The following is a 24,864-nucleotide window of genomic DNA, read 5'->3' as shown; positions in this document are numbered from 1 at the left end:
TTGACTGGTTTGATCTTCTTGCAGTCCAAGGGACTCTCAAGAGTCTTCTCCAACACCACAGTTCAAAAGCATCAATTCTTTGGCACTCAGCTTGCTTTATAGTCCAACTCTCACATCCATACATGACTACTGGAAAAACCATAGCTTTGACTAGATGGACCTTTGTTGGCAAAGTAATGTCTCTGCTTTTTAATATGCTGTCTAGGTTGGTCATAGCTTTTCTTCCAAGGAGCAATCATCTTTTAATTTCATGGTTGCAGTCACTATCCACAATGATTTTGGAGCCCAAGAAAATAAAATCTCTCACTGTTTCCATTGTTTCCCCATCTATTTGCCATGAAGTGATGGGACCAGATGCCATGATCTTCGTTTTCTGAATGTTGAGTTTTAAGCCAGCTTTTTTACTCTCCTCTTTTGCCCTCATCTAGAGGCTCTTTAGTTGTTCTTCATTTTCTGCCATTAAGGATGATGTCATGTGCATATCTGAGGTGATTGATATTTCTCCCAGCAATCTTGATTCTAGCTTGTGCTTCATCCAGCCCCACATTTCTCATGATGTACTCTGCATATAAGTTAAATAAGCAGGGTGACAATATACAGCCTTGATGTACTCCTTTCCCAGTTTTGAACCAGTCGGGTTCTATGTCTGGTTCTAACTGTTGCTTCTTGACCAATATACTGGTTTCTCAGAAGGCAGGTAAGGTGGTCTGGTATTCCTATCTCTTTAAGAATTTTCCAGTTTGTGATGATCCACATAGTAAGTAATATAAACTGATTTAGCTATTCTTTGTCATTTGATGGAGGGTTTAATCTGTTTACATTTAAAGTAATTATTGATAGGTAAGGACTTACCATTGCCATTTTGTTAATTGTTTTCTGGTTGCTTTATAGATCCATTATTCCTTGTTTATTAGCCTGTTGTTTTGTGTGTGCATGTGGTTTGATGTCTTTTGGTATCAGTATGCCTTGACTTCTTTTTTTTAATTTATTTTTAATTGGAGAATAATTGTTTTGCAAAGTTGTGTTGGTTTCTGCCATACAACAACGTGAATCAGCCGTAAGTATATATATATGTCCCCACCCTCTTGTCACAGAGCACAGGGTTGGGGTCCCTGTGTTACATAGCAACTTCCCACTATCTGTTTTACATATGCTAATGTTGCTTTGACTTCTTTATCATGTCCTTTTGTGTAACTGCTACAGGTTTTTCCCTTGAGATTATAAAAAAGCTTACACAAACTATCTTAAAATTATAACACCATATTTTAAGCTGTTACAACTTCAATAGAATTCCTAAACTTTACACTTTAGCTTCTCCTCCACCTCACATTTTAGGATACTGCTGTCATGATTTATGTATTTTTATGTAACTAATGGATGATTATAGTTATGGTTATTTTTACTACATTAATTTAACTTTTAAAATAAAGTTGTAAATAAATTATGTGCCACTATTACCAAATTACAGAATTTATGTTTGTGTGTTTACCATTACCAATGAGTTTTGCACTACCTTTTAATTTCTTTATGATGTTAATTAGTGTCCTTTTACTTTCACTCAAAGAAGTTTCTTTAGCACTTCTTGTAAGGCTGTTGTTGTTCAGTTGATCAGTTGTGTCTGACTCTGCGACCCCATGAACTGTAGCACACCAGTCTTCCCAGTCCTTCACCATCTTCCAGAGTTTGCTCAAATTCATGTCCATTGAGTCAGTGATGCCATCCAACCATTTGTCCTCTTATCTCCTTCTCCTCCTACTTTCAATCCTTCCTAGTATCAGTAAGTGTGTTAGTCACTCAGTCATGCCTGACTCTTTGCAATCCCATGGACTGTAGCCTGCCAGGCTCCTCTTTCCATGAAATTCTCCAGGCAAGAATACTGGAGTGGGTTTCCATTTCTTTCCCAGCATAGGGTCTCTTCCAGTAAGTCAGCTCTTCACATCAGGTGGCCAAAGGATTGGCACTTCAGCTTCAGCATCAGTCCTTCCAATGAATATTCAGGGTTGATTTCGTTTAGGATTGACTGGCTTGATCTCCTTGCTGTCCAAGGGACTCAAGAGCCTTCTCCAACACCACAATTCAAAAGCATCAATTCTTCGGCATTCAGTCTTCTTTATGGCCCAGCTCTCACATCCATACATGATACTGGAAAAACCACAGCTTTGACTACATAGACCTTTGTCAGCAAAGTAATGTCTCTGCTTTTTAATACACTGTCTAGGTTTGTCATAGCTCTTCTTCCATGGAGCAAATGTCTTTTAATTTCATGGCTGCAGTCACCATCCACAGTGATTCTGGAGCCCAAGAAAATAAAATCCGTCACTGTTTCCATTGTTTCCCCATCTATTTGCCATGAAGTGACTGAACCAGATGCCATGATCTTCGTTTTCTGAATGTTGAGTTTTAAGCTAGCTTTTTCACTCTCCTCTTTCACCCTCATCAAGAGGCTTTTTAGTTTCTCTTCACTTTCTGCCATTAGGGTGGTTATCATCTACATATCTGAGGTTGTTGATATTTCTCCCAGTAATCTTGATTCCAACTTGTGATTCATCCAGCCCAGCATTTCAAATGATGTAGTCTGCATATATGTTAAATAAGCAGGGTGACAATATACAGCCTTGACATACTCTTTTCTCAATTTTGAACCAGTCCATTATGTCCAGTTCTAACTGTTGCTTCTGGACCTGCATACAGGTTTCTCAGGAGGCAGGTAAGGTGGTCTGGTATTCCCATCCCTTTAAGAATTTTCCACAGTTTGTTGTGGTCTACACAAAGGCTTTAACGTAGTCAATGAAGCCAAAGAAGATGTTTTTCTAGAATTCTCTTGTATGGCTAGTCTAGTAGTAATGAACTCCTTCAGCTTTTGTTTGTTCAGGAAGTCTTTATCCAACAATTTGCTGTCTACAAGGGACTCACTTTAGCTTTAAAGGCACACAGAGAGGACTTGCCTGGTGGTTCAGTGGCTAAGAGTTTATCTTGCAATGCAGGGGGTGCAGTTCAATTCCAGTGAATTAAGATCTCATATGCCATGGAGCAACTGAGCCTGCATGCCACAACCAGACAGCACACATAACCAGTGAAAGTTTCTATGTGAGACTATGAAGATTCCATGTGCAGCAACAAAGATTCCATGTGTAGCAACCAAGATCTGAAGCAGCCAAATAGATACATTTAAAAAAAATTTTTTTTAAAGGCACACATAGACTGAGAGTGAAGGGATGGATAATGATATTTCAAGAAATTGGTAACCTCCTAAGAAGCAAGGGTATTTATATTAGACAAAATAGACTTTAAGCATAAAATGGTAAAAGAGACAAGAAAAGATCAGCATACAATAGAAAGACCCTGATGCTGGGAGAGATTGAAGGGAAAAGGAGAACAGGGTAGGAAAGGATGAGATGGTTAGATAGCATCACCCACTCAATGCACATGAATCTGTGCAAACTCCAGAAGATGGTGAAGGACAGGGAAGCCTGGCATGCTGTAGTCCATCAAAGAGTCAGACACAACTTAGCGACTGAACAACAACAATAATAAAGGGGTCAAGCCATCAAGAAGATATAATAACAGTAAATATTTATGCATCCAACATTGGAGTGTCTAAACATATAAAGCAAGAACTAACAGAGTTAAAAGGAGAAATAAATAGCAATTCAGTAATAGTTGGGGAGTTTAGTTGGGGATCTTAACAATTGACAGATCATCGAGAAAGAATCAATAAGGAAACAGCAGATTTAAACAATGCTATACATCAAGAAGGACTTAACAGACAATAGGCAGAACCTTCTAGCAAACAGTAGCAAATTATACATTCTTCTCAAGTACACATGGAACATTTTCTACAACAGACCATATGTTAGGCCACAAAACAAGTCAGCAAATTCAAGGAGACTGAAATCATACCAAGGATCTTCTCTGACCACAATAGCATGAAAGTAGAAATCAATAAAAAGAGGAAAATTGGAAAATGCATGAATACATGGAAATTAAACAATACTCTCCTAGGAAACCAATGGATCAAAGAAGAAACTAAAAGAGAAATTCAAGAAGGATTTTGAGACAAAAATGGAAACACTACTTATGCAGCAAAAGCAGTTCTAAGAGAGAAGTTCATGGCAATAAATGCATATATAAAGAAGCAAGATGATACCAAATAAACAACCTACCTCTGTACCTGAAGGAACTAGAAAAAGGAGAAACTGAACCTAAAATTAGAAGGAAGGAAATAATAAAGATTAGCACAGTGTTAAATAGATACCAAAAATATATAAAACATTAACCAAACTAAGAGTTGGTTCTTTGAAAAGATAGACAGAATTGACAAACCCTTACTTACCAAGGAAAAAAGAGGGAGGACCCACATCAATAAACTTATAAATGCAAAAGGACATAGTACAACTTATATCACAGAAATACAAAGGATCATAAGATTTTTAAAATGGGTATAGAATCTAAATAGATATTTTCCAAGAGAAGATATATGAATGGTCAACAGGTACCTGAAAAGACGCTCAACTCACTAGTCATCAGGGAAATGTAAATTAAAACCACAACGAAATATCACCTTACAATGGCCATCATCAAAAAAGACAGATAACAAATGCTGGTGTGGATGTGGAGGAAAAGAAACACATGTGAACTCCCATAAGAGTGTGTAAATTGGTATATCCACTATGGAAAAACAGTACGGAGGGTTCTCAAGAAATTAAAAATAGTACTATAACATGATCCAGCGATTCTATCTCGGACGATATCCAAAAGGAAAGAAACACTAACTCAAAAAGATATCTGCACCCCCTGTTCATAGCAGAATTATTTACAACAGCTTTTAAGTGACAAGTGATGGATGAATGGATAAAAAAGTAAAGAAATGTGCTGTGTGTGTAATTTAGCCATAAATAATGAGGAAATCCTACCATTTGTGACACTGTGGGTGGATCTTGAAGGCATCATGCTAAGTGAAGTAAGTCTGACAGAAAGACAAATTCATACTGCATGTTCTCAGTTATAAGTAGAATCCAAGAAAAACAAAAAATCCCCACCAAATTCAGAGAAAAAGAGATGAGATTTATGGCTGTTGCCAGAGGCAGGCTGTGGGGAGAAGGGATATTGGAGGAAAGGTAGTCAAAGGTACAAACTTCCATCATAAGACAAATAAGAACTAGGAACAACGTAAAACATGATGAGTATAGTAGGTAAGACTGCTGTGTGATATACAGGAAAACTGTTAAGAGAGTATGTCCTAAGAGTTTTCACCACAAGAATTTTTTCTTTCCTTTTTATTGCATAAAAATGAGATAATGGATGTTAATTAAACCTACTGTGGTAATCATTTTATAATATATGTAGATCAAACCAATATGCAGTATACCTTAATCTTATACTATGATGTATGTCAATTATTTCTCAATAAAACTGAAAAAATTTTAATTCAAGAAAGATAAATTAATTTTACCTTTATCTTTAAAATAAAGATAATTTAATTCAAGAAAGAAAAGAAACATTATTTAAAAGTTCAGTTCAGTCACTCAGTCGTGTCCAACTCTTTGGGACCCCATGAATCGCAGCACGCCAGGCCTCCCTGTCCATCACCAACTCCCAGAGTCCACCCAAACCCATGTCCGTTGTGTCGGTGATGCCATCCAACCATCTCATCCTCTGTCATCCCCTTCTCCTGCCCTCAATCTTTCCCAGCATCAGGGAAATGAGTCAGCTCTCCACATCAGGTGGCCAAAGTATTGGAGTTTCAGCTTCAGCATCAGTCCTTCCAATGAATATTCAGGGCTTATTTCCTTTAGGATGGACTGGTTGGATCTCCTTGCAGTCCAAGGGACTCTCAAGAGTCTTCTCCAACACCACAGTTCAAAAGCATCAATTCTGCGCTCAGCTTTCTTTACAGTCCAACTGTCACATCCATACATGACTACTGGAAAAACCATAGCCTTGACTAGATGGACCTTTGTTGGCAAAGTAATGTCTCTGCTTTTTAATATGCTGTCTAGGTTGGTCATAACTATCCTTCCAAGGAGCAAGCGTCTTTTAATTTCATGGCTGCAATCACCATCTCTGCAGTGATTTTGGAGCCCCCCAAAATAAAGTCAGCCATTGTTTCTACTGTTTCCCCATCTATTTGCCATGAAGTGATGAGACCAGATGCCATGATCTTAGTTTTCTGAATGTTGAGCTTTAAACCAACTTTTTCACTCTCTTCTTTCACTTTCATCAAGAGGCTCCTTAGTTCTTCTTCACTTCTGCCACAAGGGTGGTGTCATCTGCATTATCTGAGGTTACTGATATTTCTCCCAGCAATCTTGATTCCAGCTTGTGCTTCCTCCAGCTCAGTGTTTCTCATGACATACTCTGCATATAAGTTAAATAAGCAGGGTGACAATATACAGCCTTGATGTACTCCTTTTCCTATTTGGAACCAGTCTGTTGTTCCATGTCCAGTTCTAACTGTTGCTTCCTGACCTGTATACAGGTATTTAAAAGTAGCTTAAAGCATTTAAACACAATAGAACTAGGACTTTAAAATATTTTTACAGAGTTTTTAGAGGTTACCTAGTCCACTTTTAAGATAGTTAAATATCTTCTACTTCCTTGGAATAAACTCTAGAAAGCTGAAATGCAGTGTCAAATACAACGTAGCTTTTATAGGTTACTGGTACATGCTGCCAAAGTAGCCATCTATTTATATTTTCCCCAATGACTAAGAGTAACTTATGTTCCTCTGACTCTTGTCTGTACTGAGCATAATAATCAAATATGCATACATACGGTTTGCCAATTTGAAGGGTGAGAGGAGCTTCACCATTTGTAAACAACAGGGTATAAAGTAAATAGTTCCTCCAAACCAAATTCAAATGCAGTAACTATTAACCACTTGAGGCTTTAATTGCTGATTTTTGACCTACAAAAGATTTTTTGGTTTAGTTTGATTTCTGCTTGCTTTTGCTTCTAAAGACTGTCAAGATCCATTAGTTGCTTCTTTTACATTTAGTGTCTTGCTTTATAAAGTCCTTTCTCACAAAGATACAGTCCAGTGGAATATATAAAGTCCTTCCCAACACCAAAGTTATATATTCATCTATATTTTCTTTCTGGTTTAAGTTTTAAACCTCTCATCCTAATTTAATATCCAAATGTTTTATTCAAGGATTTAAAAAATGTTAAAAAGTAAATAGTTTAGTGAATTCCCAATACATATTATGCAGCTTCAGTTCATCAGCTCATGCCTGATCTTATTTCATCTTTATTCTTGCCAACTCCCCCTCCAATTATTTTGAAAGAAATCTCAGACATACCACTTTATGTATCTCTGAAAGATAAGTCTTTATTTAAAAGATCTGTGTGTTTAAATATTTAATCTATTTGGAGTTTATTTTACTGTTTAGTATTTTTCAGAGATTTAATTTTATTTCACTTTTCAAACTTGTTTGTTAGTTCCAAAGAACTGCTACCATATATTAAATTCTCAGGTACTCGAATCTGTTTGAGACTTTCTGTCCCACTGATCTTTTTCTCCTTTCCTATATCACAGTAGTTAGGTTTTTCCTTGATATGACTTTGTCAGATGAAAGTAGGTTTAATTTTTATTATTATTAATCTAACATGAGAAAAACAAAAACTAGTGGGAGAAAAAATATTTACTTAAATAACCATGTTTATAACAAAAGCATTTACTTTCTTTCAGAAATCCTGTAATGTGGAGAGCTGTGATTGGAACTAATAATATAAAAGGGAGTGAGCCACACAGCAAGAGGATCAAAGTTAATGCAATCATTGTCCATCCAGACTTCAATGTGGAATCTTATGATAATGATATTGCACTTTTTTACTTAAAAAAAGCAGTGCGTTATAATAATTACATTCAACCTATTTGTCTACCTTTTGGTGTTTTCCAAAGACTAAACAAAAACACAACATGTTTTATAAGTGGCTGGGGAAGAACAAAAGAAGAAGGTAATTATAATCTGAATTTTGCTGATACAGATTTTCCTGATAATCGGCAGAGGGTGAACTCTTTTATGTATGTCTTTTATATCTCTTTATATCATGAGTTTGAACAGTAGGTCTTTATAAACCAGTGAAAAAAAAAATGTCTTTTAATTTTCTTTTTAATTTTTTTCTTCCTTGTGGGAGAGAGAAAGTTATCTTCCAAAGCAGAAATAGAGACTTCTTTTGTTATACATGCCTACATCTTTTAGACTTTCTCAGAGAGAATGATGGTTCCAAGTGTTACTATAGTTTCTGAGACTCCTGGGTGATAAAGCAAGTTCTGTGGCAGATTTACTTATCTTAGATGATAAGCTTCTGGCTATAAGGAATCAAATTTAGTATCCTTTTTATTTAGTGTACTGTTTAGTATCAAACAGGTTGATTGCCATGTATTTTCTATGGTGCACAAAGGGGCACAAAAAACTGACTATCTGAACTAATGGAAGGAATAAAAAAACATAGAAAACAGTCTCTGCAGGCAATATTAAAGAAAAATAGAATTGTATGACAAACATTATAACTTCCCTATGATAGTAGGGGATTTTCACACAACTCTTTTATTATTGGCATATTAAGCAGATGAAAAATTAGTAAAGATTTAGAATGTTTGCCTTTCCAGTAAGTGGCCTGAGGTGACCTCTAAAAATAGTGCGCTATTCACTCGACCCAGAAAACCCCACAAAATCATGCAAATCAGGAGGTTCAAATCTTTGTGTTCACTTTAAGAACACTTGTGGAACTGCCCAGGCCATAATTGGTATGGATATCCGAAAAGCCACCAAGTATAAGGGTGTCACTTTATTTTTTTTTTGTTTAGTTTTGTTTTTTTCATTTATTTTTATTAGTTGGAGGCTAATTACTTTACAATATTGTAGTGGTTTTTGCCATACATTGACATGAATCAGCCATGGATTTACATGTGTTCCCCATCCTGAACCCCCCTCCCCCTTCCCTCCCCATCCCATCCCTCTGGGTCATCCCAGTGCACCAGCCCCGAGCACTTGTCTCATGAGGATGTCACTTTAAAGAAGCAGTGTGTGCCATTCTGTCGTTACAATGGTGGAGCTGGGAGGTGTGCACAGGCCAAACAGTGGAGCTGGATGCAGGGTCGGCGGCCCAAAAACGGGTGCTGAATTTTTACTGCACATGCTCAAAAATGCAGAGAGTAATGCTGAACTTAAGGGCTTGGATGTAGATTCTCTGGTCACTGAGCACATCCAGGTGAACAAAGCCCCCAAGACGTGGCACAGGACTTACAGAGCTCAGGATCAACCCCTACATGAGCTCTCCCTGCCACATTGAGATGATCCTTACTGAAAAAGAACAGATAGTTCCTAAACCAGAAAAGGAGGTGGCACAGAAGAAAAAGAAATCCCAGAAGAAACTGAAGAAACAAAAACTTATGGCCCAGGAATAAATGCTGCAGAAAATAAATGAAAATAAAAGTGTTGGTTGTTAAAATATATATATAATGTTTGAATTAGAAAGCTTGATTTAATAGCCAAATCAAAAAATTCTGCACCCCAAAATCAGACACTTTCATCTTTTCAAGTACAGGTAGAACCTTTATAAAAACTGACTGCTTAACTAGGACATAAAGAAAATCACCAAGTTCAAAGGACAGGTAATGTACAGACTATATACTCTGATTACAATTAATTTAGGAATAAGAGAGATGGGAATATGATGGAATAAGGAGGTCGGCAAATCCTCATCCCCCAACATAAGCATAAATTGGAAAAAAACTCAAAAACTGTCAAAAGCAACCATTTCAGAGCCCTGGAAATAAAAATGCATAATAAATTGAGGAATATTTGTTTATTATAAGCATCTAGAAATTTGGGTAAAAAGAGGAACTTGTAGTTTTCTTGCTCTGGCTGCTCCTAACTCCCTTTCAGATCAGTCAGTGTAATAGCTTTATCAAGACCATGAGGATTATGGGGAAAAAGGATCTTGCTACCAGAGGATAAGGACTTGATTTGGAATAGTAGTTGATAATCCAGGCCAGCAGCACTGTCAATAAAAGTAATTGATTCAAAAAACTAAATAAAAATCTTAAAGAATAAATTTTAAACAGTATTGGACTCAGCAAGAGATGAATGGGGGAAACACACAGCTCTGCTGGTCTGGGATTGTGATCCTAGACGCAGCCAGGAGTGGAAGAGTTCAGAAATTTGACAAGAAGAACCTCAAAATGAGACAGCTACAGAATGGCTAGATAAGCTCTCTAAACATCCTTGGTTTACTGGGAAACATACATGTATACACGTGTGGGGAGAAAAACCTGAGAGAGCTTAGCATAAAGTGAAACCAAGGCAGACTTGAAATCTGACTGAACTCTGAACACACTCCCCAAACCATACATAGATTCATCAGCAGAGGATGAAAGCCCAAATCATTAACTGATAAGCAAACTATGCAGACATATGGGTAAGCCCAGTGAAGGCAGGTTAAAAGGTAAAAATCAGAATTAAAAAACAGCAGAGACATCAACAGTCACACAGTGTGTGACACACAGATTTCTACAATCTAAGTCCAGGCAAGTTATTTTTAAGAAAACACAACAACAGTGTTGAGAAGAGAATAAAAACCCAGAGTTGTTAGAGTACATCAATCTGAAAATGCACAATTTTCAACAGAAATACTGTAAGACATCCAAAAAACTAAGAGAAAAAAAAAACCCCACAGAAATGTGACCCATACTCACGGGGGAAAAGTGGTCAATAGAAACTGACTCTGGACAGGTTTAGATGTTGAATACAGCAAAGACTTCAAAGAAGCTCTTTAAATATGTTTGACAAATTAAACAGAAATTATTGTTCAAAGAATTAAAAACATGATGACAATGACTTAATAGGGAATGCCTGTGGAGAAATAAACAATTTTAAAAAGAACCGAATGGAAATTCTAGAGATTTGATATGGCACAAGAAAGCACCTGTGAACTTAAACTACAGAAACAGAAATAATATAATCTGGAGAAAACAGAGAAAAAATTCTTGAAGAAAAATAAACACACTCAGAGAGGCCTTTGGCACAACATCAAGTATACCAGCGTACATATAGTAGGATTTCTGGAAAGGAAAGAAAATTAAAATGGGGACAAAAAAATAGCTGAAGAAAATAATGGCCCCAAACTACCTGAATTTCATGGAAAAAAGAAAACACAAAACTTTAATTTATAAAAAAGAAGCTCAACAAATCCCAATTAAGATTTTGAAAAGACTAAAAACGTGCAAAACATGTATACTTAAAACTACAAAATGTTACATAGGGAAATTAAAGAAGACCTAATAAATGGAAAGACATACCACATTCATGGATTCAAAGACTCAATATTGTTAATATGGCTATTATCCTCAGATTGACCCATATATTCAATGCAATCCCTATCAAAATCCCAGCAAGGTTTTTCATACAATTTGACAAGCTGATCCTAAAATGTATATGGAAAGGCAAAGAACCTAGAATAGTCAAAAAGTTTTTTTGAAGAACAACAAAACTAAGTTACTCTACCTAATTTAAAAGTATACTAAAAACTACAGCCATTAAGACAGTATGGTATTGATTTATTTTCTGGTAGCATGTTTTGAATTTTCTATGTATAGTATCATGTCATCTGCAGATAATGACAGTTTTACTTCTTCCTTTCCAATTTGGATTCCTTTTATTTCTTTTTCCTCTTCAATTGCCATGACTAGGACTTCCAAAACTATGTTGAATAAAAGTGGCAAGAGTGGGCATCCTTGTCTTGTTCCTCATCTTAGAAGGAATGCTTTTAGCTTTTCACCATTGAGTATGATGTTAGTTATGGCCTTTATTATACTGAAGTATGTTCCCTCTATGCCCGCTTTCTGGAGAGCTCTTATTGTAAACTGAAGTTGAATTTTATAAAAATTCATCTGTATCTATTGAGATGGTCATATTGTTTTTATTTTTCAATTTGTTAATAGAATGTATCACACCGATCATTTTACAGACTTTGAAAAATCCTTGCATCCCTGGGATGAATCCCACTTGATCATGATATATGATCCTCCTAATGCATTGTTGGATTCTCTTTGCTAGTACTTTGTTAAGGATTTTTGCATTTATGCTCATCAGTGATACTGCCCTGTAATTTTCTCTTTTTTGTGATATCTTTGTCTGGTCTTGGTATCAGGTGATGGGGTCTCAGAGAGTGAGTTTGGAAGTGTTCCCATGCAAGTTTTTGGAATAATTTCAGAAAGATGTTAACTATTCTTTAAATATTTGGTAGAATTCAACTGTGAAGGCATCTGGTATTTGTTTGTTTGCTGGGAGTTTTTAAATTATTGATTCACTTTCAATACTGTTAATTCAAATTTGGTTTCTTTTTGGTTCAGTCTTGAGAGATGGTACCTTTCTAAGAATTTGCCCCTGTCTTCTAAGGTATCCATTTTATTGGTGTATATTTGCTTGTAGTAGTCTCTTATGATCCTTTGTATTTCTGCAGTGCTGGTTGATTAAACATAGCAGAGATCAATGGAACACAATACAGAGTCCAAAAAAAAGCCCTCGAACAACCCAACTTATATTTATGACCAACTGATTTATTTATACAAAATTCCTAGAAAAGGCAAACCTACAGAGACAGAAATTCTATCAGTCATTTTCTGAGTGTGAGGCTGGAGATGAGAATTGACTGCAATCGGGCATGGAAGTGTCCTAAAACTGGATGTGGGCCTGCTATAAGTTTACCAAAAATCATTGAATTGCTGTCTTACAGTGTGAGAATTGAATGTAAATTAAACATAAATAAAGCTTCTTTTAAAATGACCAAAAGAATTTAAATCACACATTTGAAATTTTTTAAATGTACTACTAAATAACTCATATGTCAAAGAAGAAATAATAATAATCTTAATCCTTATAACTAGATAATAATGTATATCAGTTTAGTTCAGTCGCTCAGTTGTGTCCAACTCTTTGCGACTCCATGTACTGCAGGATGCCAGGCTTCCCTGTCCATTACCAGGGAAGTTTACTCAAACTCATGTGCATTGAGTCGGTGATGCCATCCAACCATCTCATCCTCTGTCATCCCCTTCTCCTCCCACCTTCAATCTTTTCCAGCACCAGGGTCTTTTCCAATGAGTCAACTCTTCGGATGAGGTGGCCAAAATATTGGAGTTTCAGCTTCAGCATCAGTCCTTCCAATGAATATTCAGGACTGATTTCCTTTAGGATGGATTGGTTGGAGCTCCCTGCAGTCTAAGGGACTCTCAACAGTCTTCTCAGACACCACAGTTCAAAAGTACCAGTTCTTTGGTGCTCAGCTTTCTTTATAGTCCAACTGTCACATCCATACATGACTTCTGGAAAAACCATAGCTTTGACTAGACAGACTTTTGTTGGCAAAGTATGTCTCTGCTTTTTAATATGCTGTCTAGGTTGGTCATAATTTTTCTTCCAAGGATAGAGCACCTTTTAATTTCATGGCTGCAGTCACCATCTGCAGTGATTTTGGAGCCCAGAAAAATAAAGTCAGCCACTGTTTCCACTGTTTCCCCATCTATTTGCCATGAAGTGATGGGACCAGATGCCATGATCTTAGTTTTCTGAATGTTGAGCTTTAAGCCAACTTTTTCACTCTCCTCTTATCACTTTCATCAAGAGGCTCTTTAGTCCCTCTTTACCTTTTGCCATAAGGGTGATGTCATCTGCATATCTGAGGTTATTGGTATTTTTCCCAGCAATCTTGATTCCAGTTTGTGCTTCATCCAGCTCAGCATTTCTCATGATGTACTCTGCATATAAGTTGAATAAGTAGGGTGTCAATTTACAGCCTTGACGTACTCCTTTTCCTATTTGGAACCAGTCTGTTGTTCAGTGTCCAGTTCTAACTGTTGCTTCCTGACCTGCATACAGGTTTCTCAAGAGGCAGGTCAGGTGGTCTGGTATTCCCATCTCTTTCAGAATTTTCCACAGTTTGTTGTGATCCACACAGTCAAAGGCTTTGGCCTAGTCAATAAAGCAGATGTTTTTCTGGAACTCTCTTGCTTTTTCGATGACCCAAGAGATGTTGGCAATTTGATCTCTGGTTCCTCTGCCTTTTCTAAATCCAGCTTGAACATCTGGAAGTTCACAGTTCACATACTGTTGAAGCCTGGCTTGAGAATTTTGAGCATTACTTTGCTAGTGTGTGAGATGAGTGCAATTGTGAGGTAGTTTGAGCAGTGTTTGGCATTGCCTTCTTTGGGATTTTGAAAACTGACCTTTTCCAGTCCTGTGGCCACTGGCTGAGTTTTCCAAATTTGCAGCACTCTGAGTGCAGCACTTTCACAGCATCATCTTTTAGGATTTGAAATAGCTCAGTGGGAATTCCATCACCTCCACTAGCTTTGTTCACAGTGATGCTTCCTAAGGCCCACTTGACTTTGCATTCCAAGATGTCTGGCTCTAGGTGAGTGATCACAACATCTGGTTATCTGAGTCATGAAGATCTTTTTTGTATAGTTCTTCTGTGTATTCTTGCCACCTCTTCTTATCTGCTTCTGTTAGGTCCATACCATTTCTGTCCTTTATTGTGCCCATCTTTGTATGAAATGTTCCCTTGGTATCTCTAATTTTCTTGAAGAGATCTCTAGTCTTTCCCATTCTACTGTTTTCCTCTATTTCTTTCCATTGATCACTGAGGAAGGCTTTCTTATCTCTTCTCTTTGGAATTCTGTATTCAAATGGGTATATCTTTCCTTTTCTCCTGTGTTTTTTGCTTCTCTTCTTTTCTCAGCTGTTTGTAAGTCCTCCTCAGACAACCATTTTGACTTCTTGAATTTCTTTTTCTTGGGGATGGTCTTGATCACTGCCTGCTGTACAATGTCAAGAACCTCCGTCCATAGTTCTTCAGGCACTCTGTTTATCAGATCTAATCCCTTGAATTTGTTTGGCACTTCTAGTATATAATCATAAGGGATCTGATTTAGGTCATACCTGAATAGTCTAGTGGTTTTCCCTACTTTCTTCAATATAAGTCTGAATTTGACAATAAGGAGTTCGTGATCTGAGCCGCAGTCAGCTCTCGGTCTTGTTTTTGCTGACTACATATAGTTTCTCCATCTTTGGCTGCAAAGAATATAATCAGTCTGATTTCGGTATTTACCATCTGGTGGTGTCCATGTGTAGAGTGTTCTCTTGTGTTGTTGGAAGAGGATGTTTGTAATTGATCAGTATTGTATTTGTGCAAGAATATTCTAAGTGACCAGTGGAACAAAACAGAAAATGCAGGCATCTATCTCTGCACTCTCTTTCTCCTATTCACTTTGAAAATCTCTAGTTATTTTGAATAACCCTACACCAATCAACATTCAGAAAACTACAATCATGGCATCTGGTCCCATTACTTCATGGCAAATAGATGGGGAAACAGTGGAAACGGTGTCAGACTTTATTTTGGGGGGCTCCAAAATCACTGCAGATGGTGATTGCAGCCATGAAATTAAAAGACGCTTACTCCTTGCAAGGAAAGTTATGACCAACCTAGACAGCTTATTAAAAAACAGAGACATTACTTTGCCAACAAAGGTCCATCTAGTCAAGGCTACGGTTTTTCCAGTGGTCATGTATGGATGTGAGAGTTGGACTGTGAAGAAAGCAGAGCACCGAAAAATTGATGCTTTTGAACTATGGTGTTGGAGAAGACTCTTGAGATTCCCTTGGACCGCAAGGAGATCCAACCAGTCCATCCTAAAGGAGATTAGTCCTGGGTGTTCATTGGAAGGACTGATGCTAAAGCTGAAACTCCAATACTTTGGCTACCTCATGCGAAGAGTTGACTCATTGGAAAAGACCCTGATGCTGGGAGGGACTTAGGGGCAGAAGGAGAAGGGGACGACAGAGGATGAGATGGCTGGATGGCATCACCGATTCGATGGAAATGAGTTCGAGTAAACTCTGGGAGTTGGTGATGGACAGGGAGGCCTGGTGTGCTGTGATTCATGGGGTTGCAAAGAGTTGGACATGACTGAGCTACTCAACTGACTGACTGACTGACACCAATACCACACTGGATTAGTATTGTTCATAAATCAGGCGGTAGGTTTACAGATGTTCATTTCATTATTATATCTGGTTAACGTCTATGTTACATATATTCTTTTATATACAGTCAGTATTACTTTAATTATTTGAAAACAAAGAGTAGAAATGCGTCTTTCCTCTAGGAAGCCTTGATCCAGGAATTTGGATGTCATTAGATATACTTTATTTCTATTTCTTATTCTTATCCATGTTGACTTTACTTTCTCAGGCTGCCTGTCCTCATAAGTGTGGAACTATGGCTGCAGGCTGATTTGAACTTATATTAATAGCTAATCATGTGACTAGGGTGAAACAGATTCTTCTCTGGCAGCTCCAGTTAAAAAATGCTGGATAAGGCTGGATAAGTATTCCAATTGACTAGGCTTATACCAAATATAGTTACCTCTAGACTAATTCCAGGGGAATGGAATTCTGTGAATGGAATAGTTTGGTCATTTTCCCACTTGCAGTGAAGGGGAAAATGTCATTACTTGAAAAGCTAAGGAAGAATGTGGCGCACATAAAATAATCAGCTTCCACATGTGACAACTGCAATTCTGAGACAGCCTGATGGTATCAGATGCTGCTGTTACAGTAGCTTTTCTGTGGATAAATCTTAGAATAATCTGAAGTGTTATCTTGTATCTGCCTATCTTTTCTGTAGCAAAGAACCACTTTATGTTCAAGAATAAGCAGAGAAGTTAGGGGAGTACATGAATTAGAAATCTGCTTTATTTTCACGTTCAACATTTTGCAAGACAGCATCATTAGAAAATTTAATTAAAATTATTCACAACTTACAACATAAGACTGACCTCAGCATTTACCTCTTTAGCCCTTGACAATTTTTACATTTTTATTTTGTAACACTACAGATCCTTCTGTGAGACCTCTAAGAAACACAAGAAAGCAAAGATTAAAAAACAGTAACCTGAAATTCCTACTATCTAGAGATAACTATCATTAGGACTTGGTAGACTTTCTTTCACTGAATCTCCAGGCATACATACATGCATACATATCTGGATACAATTTTACACAATTGTTCAATCAGTCACTATGGAAAGAAAACCTGTTGAACATGAACATTTTATATTGCTGTCAAAATGTCTGCTCTCCAAAATAATTTAACTGGTATTTCTTGTTGTTGTTGTTAATAGGTAATGCTACCAATGAATTACATGAAGCAGAAGTGCATTATATTTCTCGAAGTTTCTGTAATTCTGAGATGAGCTATGGGGGTATAGTTCCTAACACTTCATTTTGTGCAGGTGATGAAGATGGAATTTTTGATTCTTGCAGGGTAAGACCAAATAATTTTCCTTAGCAATATTTTCTAAAGACAGAAGGAAACATGAACAAGTCTTTGATCACTTTCTGGTGAAGTCTTAATTCTCAAGTCTAAATTATTTTTCTCCTTTTTAACTATTCCAACAATCCAAATCATCATGCTTGCCTGATTCTTTGGTTTCTACAATCACGATCAACCTTAAGAAATATTTGCCCTGAATCTTTTTTTTCATTACCACCTTTATTGAGATACAATTTACAATTCACCCATTTAAAGTATAAAACTCAGTGTGGGATTTTATATTTAGAGTAGTGCAACCATTACCATAATCTAATTTTTAGAACACTTTTGTAACCCCCCTCAAAAAAAAAAGAAAAACTCTTCCCACTAAGGCAACCATTAGTCTGTAGAGATCTGCCTATTCTGGAAATTTCCTATGAACAGGATCATTCAATTTGTGGTCTTTTGTTACTGGGTTCTTTTACTCAGCATAATGTTTTCAAGGTTCGTCTCCATTATAGCATGTATACCTTATTCACTTTATTGCCAAATAATATACCATGGTTTGGATATGACACATTTTATTCATCCATCCATTTGTAGATAGACATTTAAGCTATTTTTGCTTTTTTGGCTATTACAAATAACATGGTTATAAATATTTGTGTACATGTTTTTATGTGTATGTTTTTATTTCTCTTGGAAATTGCACCTAGGAGTGGAACTGCTGAGTTAATGCTTAACCTTTTGAAGAACTGTCAAACTGTATTCCAAAGTGCCTACACCATTTTACATTCTTATGCAACAATATGAGAGTTCTTCTGTTTTTTATTGGAATATAGCTGGTTTACAATGTTGTGTTAGTTTCAGGTATAGAGCAAAGTGAATCAGTTATATATATATATACGTATATTCACTTTTTCAAGGTTCTTTCCTCATATAGGTCATTACAGAACACTGAGTAGAGTTCCCTGTGCTGTATAGCAGGTTCTTTAGTTATCTGCTTTAAATTTATTTATTTTTTTAATCTGCTTTAAATTTAGTCATGTGTATATGTTAATCCCAATCTCCCAGTTTACCCCTCCCCATTTATCCCCTGCTAACCAAAACTTTGTTTTCTACATCTGTGACTCTAATTCTGTTTTGTAACCAAGTTCATTTGTACTCCTTTTTTTATATTTCACATATAAGCAATATCATATGTTTGTCTCTCTGTGTCTGACTTACTTCACTCAGTATGACAATCTCTAGGTTCATCCATGTTGCTGCAAATAGCATTACTTTTTTACTGGCTGAGTAATATTCCATTGTATATATGTATCACATATTCTTTATCCATTCCTCTGTTGATGAACACTTAGGTTGTTTCTGTGTCCTGACTATTATAAACAGTGATGCAATGAACGTTGCAGTACATGTAATCTTTTTGAAATATAGTTTTCTCTGGATATATGCCCAGGAGTGGGATTGCTGAGTCATATGGTAGTTCTAGTTTTAGTTTTTAAAGTAACCTCTATACTGTTCTCCACAGTAGCTATACCAATTTATATTCTCACTAACAGTGTAGAAGGGTTCCTTTTTCTCCAGTATTTACTGTTTGTAGATTTTCTGACGATAGCCATTGTGACTGGTGTGAGGTGATACTTCATGGTGGTTTTGACTTGCATTTCTCTAACATTGATAATTAGTGACGTTGTGCATCTTTTCATCTGCCTTTTGGCCATCTCAGCAATGTATCAGTTCAGTTCAGTCGTTTCCGGCTCTTTGCGACCCCATGGACTGCAGCACGCCAGGCCTCCCTGTCCATCACCAACTCCCGGAGTTTACTCAAACTCATGTCCATTGATTTGGTGATGCCATCCAGCCATCTCATCCTCTTTCATCCCCCTTCTCCTCCCACCTTCAATCTTTCCCAGCATCAGAGTCTTTTCAAATGAGTCAGTTCTTTGCATCAGGTGGCCAAAGCATTGGAGTTTCAGCTTCAGCATCGGTCCGTCCAATGAATATTCAGGACTGAGATGGACTGGTTGGAGCTCCCTGCAGTCCAAGGGACTCTCAACAGTCTTGTCCGACACCACAGTTCAAAAGCATCAATTCTTCAGCACTCAGCTTTCTTTATAGTCCAACTCTCACATCCATACATGCCTCCTGGAAAAACCAAAGCCTTGACTAGATGGACCTTTGTTGGCAAAGTAATGTCTCTGCTTTTTTTTTTTTTTTATGTCTCTGCTTTTTAACATGTCTAGGTTGGTCATAACTTTCCTTCCAAGGAGTAAGCGTCTTTTAATTTCACAGCTGCAGTCACCATCTGCAGTGATTTTGGAGCCCAGGAAAATAAAGTCAGCCACTGTTTCCACTGTTTCCCCATCTATTTGCCATGAAGTGATGGGATCAGATGCTATGATCTTAATTTTCTGAATGTTGAGCTTTAAGCCAACTTTTTCACTCTCCTCTTTCACTTTCATCAAGATGCTCTTTAATTCTTCTTCACTCTCTGCCATAAGGGTGGTGTCATCTGCATATCTCAGGTTATTGATATTTCTCCCGGCAATCTTGATTCCAGCTTGTGCTTCCTCCAGCTCAGCGTTTCTCATGATGTACTCTGCAAATAAGTTGAATAAGCAGGGTGTTAATTTATAGCCTTGACATACTCCTTTTCCTATTTGGAACCAGTCTGTTGTTCAATGTCCAGTTCTAACTGTTGCTTCTTGACCTGCATACAGGTTTCTCAAGAGGCAGGTCAGGTGGTCTGGTATTCCCATCTCTTTCAGAATTTCCCACAGTTTGTTGTGATCCACACAGTCAAAGGCTTTGGCCTAGTCAATAAAGCAGAAATAGATGTTTTTCTGGAACTCTCTTGCTTTTTCGATGATCTCTGGTTCCTCTTCCTTTTCTAAAACCAGATTGAACATCTGGAAGTTCACAGTTCACATACTGTTGAAGCCGGCTTGGAGAATTTTGAGCATTACTTTGCTAGTGTGTGAGATGAGTGCAATTGTGCGGTAGTTTGAGCATTCTTTGGCATTGCCTTTCTTTGGGATTGGAATGAAAACTGACCTTTTCCAGTCCTGTGGCCACTGGCTGAGTTTTCCAAATTTGCTGACATATTGAGTGCAGCACTTTCACAGCTTCATCTTTTAGGATTTGAAATAGCTCAACTGGAATTCCATAACCTCCACTAGCTTTGTTCCTAGTGATGCTTCCTAAGGCCCACTTGACGTCACATTTCAGGATTCTGGCTCTAGGTGAGAGATCACACCATCGTGATTATCTGGGTTTCTAATTTCTCCACATCCTTGTCAGCACTTGTTATTGTCTATCTTTTTTTAAATACAACACAAAGAATTTTCAATATTGTATTAGTTTCGGGTGTACAGCAGATTGATTCAGTTATATGTGTATATTTTTCCAGATTATTTTCCATTATAGGTTATTACAAGATACCAAATATAGTCCCCTGTTCTATAGAGTAAATCCTTCTTGCTTATCTATTTTATGCATAGTAGTTTGCATCTGTGAATCCCATACTTCTAAATAATTTATTCCTCTCTCTATCCCTTTCCCCTCTGGTAATCATAAGTTTATTTTCTATGTCTGTGAGTTTGTTTCTGTCTTGTTTAACGATTTTTAAAAACAGTTTTATTTATTTTTGACTGTGCTGGGTCTTCATCGCTAGGCAGGCTTTAGCTGTGGTGAGTAGGAGCTACTCTTTGTTGCAGTGTGCAGGCTTCCCATTGTGGTGGCTTCTCGTTGCTCAGCAAGAGCTCTAGGCACGCAGGCTTCAGTAGCTGTGGCACACGGGCTCAGCACATGCGGTTCCTGGGCTCTAGGGCACAGGCTCAGTAGTTGTGGTACATGGGCTTAGTTGCTCCACAGCATGTGGGATCTTCCCTGACCCGGGATCACCCCATGTCTCCTGCATTGGCAAGCAGATTCTTTACCCCTGGGCCACCAGGGAAGGACCATCTTTGATTTTTTTTCTTTTTTTTTTAATATTTACTCGGCTGCACTAGGTCTTAATTGTGGCACTCAGGATCTTCAATCTTCACTGCGGGATCTTTAGTTGTGCCAACTGAACTCTCAGATCTGGGAAGTGGGATCTAGTTCCCTGACCAGGGATTGAACTCAGGTCCCCTGGACTGGGAGCACAGACTCTTAGCCACTAGACCACCAGGGAAGTCCCATCGTGATTTTTCTATTTTTCTCACTTTTTGTTTTCGGCTGTACTGGGTCTTCTTTCTGCACATGGGCTTTCTCCAGCCACAGCGAGAGGGGAATACTCTCTAGTTGCAGTGCACAGGCTTCTTATTGCAGCGGCTTCTCTTGTTGCAGAGCACAGGCTCTAGAGGGTGCAGGCTTCAGGAGTTGCAGCATGCACGCTCCAGAGCAGGGGCTCAGTAGTTGTCGCACCCAGGCTTAGTTGCCCTGCAACCTGTGAAATTTTCCAGAACCAGGGATCAAACCCATGTCCCCTGTATCAGCAGGTCTCAACCATTGGATCACCAGGGAATTCCCATCTTTGATTATTATTTTTTTTTTTTACAAAATCCAATTTATCTGTTTTTTGTTTTGTCCCTGTGCTTTTAAAATATTTCTTTATTCCTCTTTTTTCTTCACTGCTTCTAAATCTACCAGCACATCACTCCCAAACAGTGTCCCATGCTCTGATCTCTTCCTACTCATTCTGATTTCTGCTATTCAGGGTTTATCTTTCCTGTATCCTTTTCCTTAAAAGTCTTACCGAGTAGAAGAATTCAATCTGATTTCTTTCAGAAGTGAAACATTCTCATTGTCAAAAAATAGTTTTTAATGCTTTCCCTATATAGAGAATTTGAAAACACCTTAGAAACATGATCCTTAAACTTTAAGCATTAAAACAGTTATCTCAGTGTCCTTATTGTTTTGAATGATTAATACTCTTCAGTAATGGTGCTTCAGTGTATGAACAGTCTAGTATAAACTATGACAGGGATTTGTCATTTGTAATACCATTAAATGTTAGCTGCTCAGTCATATAGACTCTGTGATCCCATGAACTGTGACCCACCAGGCTCCTCTGTCTATGGAATTCTCCAGGCAAGAGCACTAGAGTGGGTTGCCATGCCCTTCTCTCAGGGATCGAACCCCAGTCTCCTGCATTGTATGCTAGCTATTTATTCCTATGATCCCACACCAGTCAATGTCAACACTTAGAAAGATGCCGGGTCTCACAATCTTGCCCATTCACTCCTGTCCTCTAGTTAGCAAACCACACACATACCTAAATGAATCTATTATATATCTTAGTTCTACCATTCCTACACAGGATTAATACAAGTATTCTAATAGGCAATATTTATAGTATTTTTCACAGCTCCTAAATTATATTCCTCCTGAGTAACTACACTAAAAAAAAATCCAAATAATTCGATTTATAGTATTTTGGTTCAAAACTATGCAGGTGGAAAGTTTATCCACCAGCTATAGGGTTCCTCAAAAATAACAGGCCAGCCTGAATACCTGTTTCAGCTGGAATATTAAACTGAAAATCTATGTATCTTTATAAGTTGGAAGTAAGTTAAAAATGTATATTTATATAAATATATGATTAATGTGATTAATTTATTCCAGATTTATTGTTGTTTAAGGACTACTGGAAGTAACTAATACTATTTTGGGACTTTTTTAATAGGGTGATAGTGGTGGACCATTAATGTGCTACCTACCAGAACGTAAACGATATTTTGTAATGGGAATTACCAGTTACGGATATGGCTGTGGTCGAAAAAATTTTCCTGGTGTCTATAGTGCACCATCCTTCAACCAAAAGTGGCTGACAGAGCAACTCTACCAGTCAAGCAATAAAGGCATATTTAATATAAATATTCTACTTGGACAGGTCCTTCTAGCCTTAGGTTCTGTTTTCTTACTTGCAACTCCATAAGAAAATTCTGAAGAATCTTTATTTTGCATCGTGTCCCTTTCCATGTTCTATATAATGAAAATCATTTATTCTTTTGACAAATAATTGCCCATTTTAGAGTTCTCATGTGAACATTTTTTGGAATAAAAGGATTGTGATGTATTAGATAAGTGATTACAAATTTGGCACTCAATCACATTCTTCCTTGATGTATCTTGTTATACTTTATAATCATAATTTTGCATTTGGAATATCTTCCTAGAATTGTATAAACAGCTAAATATATATTTTATGTATATAAATGTCAAATAATAAAGAGTTAATAATTAAAAGAAAAGTTGGTTTTTGTTAAATTAATAAAAACTTTTAAGTTAGGTTTTATTTTATTCAAAAACATTTGGTTGTATGATATATATTGTTTAAATTATCATCTTGTTTCTGACTCTCAAAGGATATTTGAAGAAGTAAGTATCTGCCTATTATTCAAATTCTAATTAGAACTATTTAATATTAATACTTCCTTTCTGATGCCAAGAGAGAATTGTGGTGCAAACACCTCCAAATACTTTACTTTTTATTTAGAAATGTATATTAAGACTTTTTTTTTGGCAAACATTATAACCTACTTTCTGGACGTTATTTTCTTGAAGCCCATGCTAAAAGTCTATATTCCTTGGGCTCTTGAATTAACTGTGAGGAGAGGTGACTGAGAAGCATGCTCAGAAAGGAAGAATACCAACTGGGGTTAAATTTATGATGACTAATCTATAACATGAATTATTGAAACAAAAAAGACAGGATTAGGATCTACTCACATCTCCCTTAAACTTTGGAGAACTCACACATAAAGGAGAAATAATTATTTTCTCATCCTTCCTTTTAACATTCAACCAGTTAAAACCATGTATTTTTGTTGTTTTGTTTTGCTTAGCTTTAACCTAATTTTAGGATTTAACTGAAAGTAAGCATGAGTTTTCCATCAATTAATTCCCTTGGGGATCATCAGCAGTTTAATGTTCAAGGGGTAGAAAATTTATTTTTTTATAGACATGTGAGCAACATTCAGGGGATACTGACTTTTCGTTTTCAAAGGAGACCCTACTTTATCCATTGACAAGGTCTTATAAGGAATTAGTGGGTGATGCTTCTATAACAATCAGTATAATACATTAGTCATTTTCTGTTTATTCTACCTGACTATCATTCAGATTCACTTGATAAGCCCTGGATATTAATGTTAAAAAACTCTGCAAAATGTATTGACAGCACTGGAGGGAAGATCCTTGCTTTTCAATTCAAAGGTATGTCCTACTTACTGCTTAGGTCTGCCTATCTAATCAGGCAGCATCTATTATCTGCAACCTCTTATCTTTTTGCCCAGTTTAGTTCACTTATTTCAGCCAATCAGAATTCAGTTATATAACATTTCTCTCCACCACAAGAGACTATTATAGGACAGATTTTGGAACCCAAGACAGACTTTGTTTCAAACTTCATTCTGTTAACTTAGTATTTGTAAGAGTTGGGACGATTATTGATACCTACTTGGCGCCAGTGTTATGATGATTAAACAAGTTGATTATACAAAGTTTTGATATACTGAAGGTGCTCAGTTCCTATTATTATTATCCAAAGTAGCA

The 24,864-nt window shown here is 37.1% G+C and overlaps 1 protein-coding gene across 1 annotated transcript in view; it reads left to right on the top strand.

Annotated features, from left to right (window-relative positions):
• TMPRSS12 (transmembrane serine protease 12) overlaps positions 1-23,528 on the top strand; it is a 29,260-nt gene extending 5,732 nt beyond the window's left edge. The window contains exons 3-5 of the mRNA XM_070454845.1: positions 7,691-7,959; positions 17,192-17,334; positions 22,994-23,528. Of these exons, the coding sequence (XP_070310946.1) occupies positions 7,691-7,959; positions 17,192-17,334; positions 22,994-23,245 (664 nt within the window). The 3' untranslated portion in view covers positions 23,246-23,528. The remainder of the gene's footprint in view (positions 1-7,690; positions 7,960-17,191; positions 17,335-22,993) is intronic.
• Positions 23,529-24,864: the final 1,336 nt, after the last annotated feature.

The sequence above is a fragment of the Odocoileus virginianus genome, chromosome 24 (genome assembly GCF_023699985.2).
Source record: "Odocoileus virginianus isolate 20LAN1187 ecotype Illinois chromosome 24, Ovbor_1.2, whole genome shotgun sequence".
Taxonomy (NCBI): domain Eukaryota; kingdom Metazoa; phylum Chordata; class Mammalia; order Artiodactyla; family Cervidae; genus Odocoileus; species Odocoileus virginianus.
This window is presented reverse-complemented; position numbering and strand designations above follow the sequence as displayed.